The sequence below is a fragment of the Limulus polyphemus genome, unplaced genomic scaffold, assembly GCF_000517525.1.
Source record: "Limulus polyphemus unplaced genomic scaffold, Limulus_polyphemus-2.1.2 Scaffold2934, whole genome shotgun sequence".
Lineage (NCBI taxonomy): Eukaryota > Metazoa > Arthropoda > Merostomata > Xiphosura > Limulidae > Limulus > Limulus polyphemus.
This window is the reverse complement of record NW_013668544.1, coordinates 58,605-64,937: the sequence shown is the minus strand read 5'-3', so window position 1 is coordinate 64,937 and position 6,333 is coordinate 58,605. Positions and strand designations below refer to the sequence as shown.

The 6,333-nt window shown below is 33.8% G+C and overlaps 1 protein-coding gene across 1 annotated transcript in view; it reads left to right on the top strand.

The window, feature by feature from the left end:
• Positions 1-327: 327 nt before the first annotated feature.
• Positions 328-6,333, top strand: part of LOC106468248 (solute carrier family 13 member 5-like) — a 20,677-nt gene continuing 14,671 nt past the window's right edge. The window contains exons 1-4 of the mRNA XM_022396577.1: positions 328-640; positions 3,933-4,082; positions 5,299-5,415; positions 5,722-5,755. Coding sequence (XP_022252285.1) covers positions 527-640; positions 3,933-4,082; positions 5,299-5,415; positions 5,722-5,755 — 415 coding nt within the window. The 5' untranslated portion in view covers positions 328-526. The remainder of the gene's footprint in view (positions 641-3,932; positions 4,083-5,298; positions 5,416-5,721; positions 5,756-6,333) is intronic.

Here is a 6,333-nt window from a genome sequence, read left to right as displayed (position 1 = left end):
TTAGGTAGCATAGTTTGTTCTACCTGGATTCTTCTAAATGTGTTTCCTACACAGAAAGTGGAAAATATTTTTCTGTCAGATCTCTAAATAATCATTTTAATCGACTAATGCTTACCGTTGTTGAAACATTAAACAAAACACTCCATCTATTTTATTTTTTATAATAGAGAATTATTATGTGCAAATATTCCTTTCGTCCGCTAGGAATTACTCATCAGGTGGGGTAGCGTGAAACATAACTCGTGACTTCTAAACAATCCAATTCTTACCGTATCACAATTCACGTGGTATCGATCGAAAGTACTTGTCAAAGTTTATAACGCTTGAGTCAGAGGTTCTCAACTGTACTTGAAGTAAAGATAAGATTGGGCTTTGAGGATAATATATCCACAAGATCTTTACGGATTAATCTTGACACGCTTCTGAACGAACTTATTTAAGCCTAGGTGACGGATTGATTTTTCGAAATCATTTCGACGACAGGAGTTGTCTCCTTTAATCCAAAGAACTGAGAACCAGCTAAATAATGTTTGTCGTAATTTGGTCAACGCTGAAAAAAATATTCCGCATTCGCAAGACACTCTTCGCCTTTCTCATACCACTATTATTGATACCAATTCCAGCTAAGATCGGAACTCCGGTAAGCTTGATTTTTGTTTCTTTTGTTGTTGTTAAACTCAAACTTAACGCAATGAGCTGTCTGTGCTCTCCCCCAGTGAGTATTGTTTGTGTATGACCTTCAGGAACGTATGTGATATTTCAGTGGTTCTCGAATGACTGTTGTTTGTGTATGACCTTCAGGAACGTATGTGATATTTCGATGGTTCTCGAATGACAATGTGTTATGTATGATCTCGAGGAACTTATGTATTACTTCAATGGTTCTCGAATGACTGTTGTTTGTGTATGACCTTCAGGAACGTATGTGATATTTCGATGGTTCTCGAATGACAATGTGTTATGTATGATCTCGAGGAACTTATGTATTACTTCAATGGTTCTCGAATGACTACTTTTTGTGTATGACTTTCAGGAACGTATGTGATGGAACATCTATCTCACTGTAAGGTTTCAGTAAAATACCAATATTTTGTTAAATTTCCACTGATACAAAAATATTATATAAGAATATACATAGCATTTATTTCTGTCTAGTCAATTTCAAATGAAACGTACAACGAGAACTTATACTATTTAATACAGGGAGTTGAACTTAAGCTCTAAATGATGATTCAGTTAATTAAAGTTAATTAGTGAACCGGTAAATGTCAAACAAAAGTCCCAATTCTGGAGCAGCATAACCGGCATTAAGATTCGGGTTTTGTATACAACAAAATTAGTGTTAAAAAACTTAAGGCTGTGTAAAATAAGTACTTTCATAGAATATAAGTTGGGTTTTTGTTAAGCGCAGAGCTGTCTGTGCTCTGCCCACCACGCGTATCAAAACCCACTTTTTAGCGTCGTAAGCCTGCAAACTTACCATTGAGCCACTGGTGGACTGAAACTAACGAACCTTCATGAACTGTAACGATTACGATGAGAAGTTCTAACAGCTATCTTAGATTCCACGCGCACTAACTTATATGAATGTCGTTTTCTATGCTTGTTTTTAAGAAGATTATAGATGCCCCCCCTTTTTTCAGAATCTATTATTCTCGAAAAGTTTACCTGATGAAGTAGTAAGTTTGTTGTGATATTATCAGAAAGGTTTACATTTACGATTTTTTAGGAAAGAATCAGAGTCAGGTGTTAAGAAATGGAATAACATTAATGTGAATTTGGCTGGTTCTTATGGTTCTATTATGGAGCCTAGAAATAACATTAATGTGAATTTGGCTGGTTCTTATGGTTCTGTTATGGAACCTAATAATAATAATGTGAATTTGACTGGTTCTTATGGTTTTATTATGGAACCTAATAATAATAATGTGAATTTGGTTGGTTCTTATGGTTCTATTATGGAACCTAATAATAATAATGTGAATTTGGCTGGTTCTTATGGTTCTGTTATGGAGCCTAGTAATAATAATAATGTGAATTTGGCTGGTTCTTATGGTTCTATTATGGAGCCTAATAACACTACTGTGAATCTGGCTGGTTCTTATGGTTCTATTATGGAGCCTAATAACACTACTGTGAATTTGGCTGGTTCTTATGGTTCTATTATGGAACCTAATAATAATAATAATAATGTGAATTTGGCTGGTTCTTATGGTTCTATTATGGAACATAATAATAATAATAATGTGAATTTGGCTGGTTCTTATGGTTCTATTATGGAGCCTAATAACACTACTGTGAATTTGGCTGGTTCTTATGGTTCTATTATGGAACATAATAATAATAATAATGTGAATTTGGCTGGTTCTTATGGTTCTATTATGGAACCTAATAATAATAATGTGAATTTGGCTGGTTCTTATGGTTCTATTATGGAACCTAATAATAATAATGTGAATTTGGCTGGTTCATATGGTTCTATTATGGAACCTAATAATAATAATTTGAATTTGGCTGGTTCTTATGGTTCTATTATGGAGCCTAATAACACTACTGTGAATTTGGCTGGTTCCTGTGTTTCTTTTAATTCCCCAAAAGAGTGCCGAAGACCGCCTGAAGGGGGCACCTGTTTTAACCACTCGCACCACAATACAGTAGTGTATTGTCTGTCAGTCAGTCAGTAGGGATTAAAATGACGTCACATAAGGCACGCTTAACGTTGCGATTTGTACTGTCGTGACGTCAGTAAAACGTGCGAATGCCATGAATCACGAGAAGAATTACGCACTCTGTAGGCTACAACACAGCATGATATATGAACTTCAAAATCAAGAAATAAAAATATGTGTTGCTCTTAATTTTGATTTTATTTCCTCCTGAAACATAAGACTTTCGGGGACCCTGTATAACTAGTTGTTAATCATTATATTATTAAAAAAATACATTATTACAATTCTGAATTTGTCTTCATTGTTATACAGAACGAAACATTTAGCCGCTAGTATTTAATATTTTTATTTATTTATTTTTTTGGAAGCGTAGTCCATTCATATCAAAAGCATATGTTACATAAAACAATTTTCAGCAACTATTGTATGTTATCGAAAACAAAGATATAGTTACGGCTCTGTTAGAGATGTTTTAAGAGCTTTCAACATGACCTATAGTATCTTCTAAATCTTTTGTTTTCTCGAAACGTCAAGAGCTTTATATTTCTATTAAATGAAATAAGAAGTTAGAGGTCTAGAAGAAAAAACAATCAAACTTCAAAGCAAACGTTTTATTCTTGTGTGCGACTTTATTGATGAACACGTCTATTGTACCAGCTGTAACTGTATCGTAAACGTTTTATTACTGTGAGCGACTTCATTGATGAACACGTCTATTGTACCAGCTGTAACTGTATCTTAAACGTTTTATTGTTGTGAGCGACTTCATTGATGAACACGTCTATTGTACCAACGATTTTATCAGCTTGCTTTATATTGTTATAGATAATAAAAAGGTCTAAGACATTCAAAATCCATTTGTTGTACAGTTAACCTTGGAACCATGGTTTCTTATCTCTAATTGTCCGAATTATTTGTAAACATTTCTGTTGAATTTCTGTTCTTTCCAAATCACCTAAAGATATGAGACATTCTATGAATCTACTAACACTTCAAAATATATGGACTCAATTACTACTTCTAAACTGAATGAATAATTTGAACAAAAAACTTGAACTGATAAAAAATTCGCATTGAACGTACTCTTCATGACACGTTGCAACATATGAGTATACAAATAATCTTTCTCGGTGTCATTAATGAAATTAAATACTATTTGTATCAGTTTTTAACAAATCATTAATGTATTGTAGAACCTCAAATGTAACTAAGTTAGCTATTTGTATGTATTATTAATGATATCATTACTAACATTGTTTGTAGGAAGCAAAATGTGCCTATGTTCTCTTATTAATGGCCTGTTTTTGGCTAATGGAAATTATGCCTCTCGCCGTCACTGCCTTGATACCTGTAGTTTTTCTTCCATTGTTTGGCATACTCAGCACAGACGAAACCTGCAAAATTTATATGAAGGTAAGCCTAATTCTTACAATGACCGATTTATTCATCTTTCAGTAAATTACTGTGACAAAAGTCGTTTTAAATTAAATGTTAAACACTTCATCTGTTGTAAGTGCTCGTTCAGACAACAATTGATTACTAGAAATTGAGAAGTGTAGCCTTAAATTTCATTGAGATGATGAACCGTATAAAATCGCATCGCAATGAACTGACTTAATCCTTCGACCGATTTGTGTTCATGACACCTATAAGTACTCGAAATAAAAAAAACTATTTGTTTAGTTAAAATATGTGATGATTTTATAAATTTTAAACCACGTGTTATGGTGAAATTGAAGTTGTAAAACATTTTAATTTAGACAAAACCTGGTTTGTATCTTCAATTTGTAAGAACTGAAAAAAAACATATTCGGGTTATGTTAATGTTCACGTTTGGAAAGTTTCTATATATAGAGGAATGTTCAGCTATTAAAGCCCACAAATAATCCTTGAATAATAAACATTAAACCTAGGAATCCTATGAATAAACCAACCATAAATAATCTTTCAGTGAGAAATAATTATTAAAAATTCATTTCGTTTTCTTACACAAAGAACACGTTATATTCGACATTTTGATACATATTATTAACCCTTGTAAAGCCTTTTTTTTTATTTGTAGATGCGTTTGTTTGTTTTAAAAGTAAAGTCACGTTAGACTCTCTGTTGTGTCCACCATATAGAATCAGACCATGGATTTTAACGTTGTAAGTTCGTAAACTTACCGCTGTCCCACCAGGGTGACTTTTAGGTGCTTGGGGGAGGGGGGGGGGGTCTTCATAAAGGATCACTCTCTTCAACATAAATAACACATTCTGTCATTTTTGGTTTAGGTTTTCTTAACATCATTTGGATAGAACTCAAAGTACCTGTTTAAAGTCATGGTTCTTGAGTCAAGTTTAACAGATTAGTCCTTTTTATTTAGAATATCCTATTCTGTGTCTTATAATTTGAAAAAGAGGACTGCACTATCATAAATAGTGACTGATATTTAACCTGTAAAGCTGGAACAGAGGCATGTCTGCGGACTTATACTGCTGGAAACCTGGTTTCGATACCCATTGTGGGCAGAGTAGAGATAGCCCTTTGTGTGGCTTTGTGCTTAATAACAAACAACAACGTTTTTCTAATTCAAGGTACATAAATAACTATAAGTGATCCTGAGTGAATGTTACTTTTGTTTGTATAGGAGATCAATATGATATTTCTGGGTAGTCTGATAGCGGCCACGGCAGTGGAGCATTGTAACCTCCATAACCGACTCGCTCTGAGGATTCTGTTGTTAGTCGGAACATCACCACGCTGGTGAGTAGAAGGATCACATTCAATTCTTTTCTCCCTGTGGAACAGATAAAGCTTTTTGTTAGTGTTATTCAAAGTGGCTGAATATTTTGAGCTTAGGAGTAAAAGTGATGTGTGTTTACTTCAAAATAAAGTCAGACATTCCTTTCTAATCCAAGTGACCGAGTACATTATTTTGTATTGTAAAAATGACAACCGTGTTGTTTATACCCCAGATGAATGTTGGGTTTCATGCTGACTACCGTACAGTTTATATTCTTAAATTAATGTCGGGTTTCATGCTGACTACCGTACCGTTTTTCTTATTAAATTAATGTTGGGTTTCATGCTGACTACCGTACTGTTTTTCTTCTTAGAATAATGTTGGGTTTCATGCTGACTACTGTTGGTTTTGTTTTTCAGGTTAATGTTGGGTTTCATACTGACTACCGTATTGTTTTTCTTCTTAGAATAATGTTGGGTTTCACGCTGACTACCGTACAGTTTATATTCTTAAATTAATGTCGGGTTTCATGCTGACTACCGTACCGTTTTTCTTATTAAATTAATGTTGAGTTTCATGCTGACTACCGTACTGTTTTTCTTCGTAGGTTAATGTTGGGTTTCACGCTGAGTACCGTACAGTTTATATTCTTAAATTAATGTTGGGTTTCATGCTGACTACCGTACAGTTTCTATTCTTAAATTAATGTCGGGTTTCATGCTGACTACCGTACCGTTTTTCTTATTAAATTAATGTTGAGTTTCATGCTGACTACCGTACTGTTTTTCTTATTAAATTAATGTTGGGTTTCACGCTGAGTACCGTACAGTTTATATTCTTAAATTAATGTTGGGTTTCATGCTGACTACCGTACTGTTTTTCTTATTAAATTAATGTTGGGTTTCACGCTGACTACCGTACTGTTTTTCTTCGTAGGTT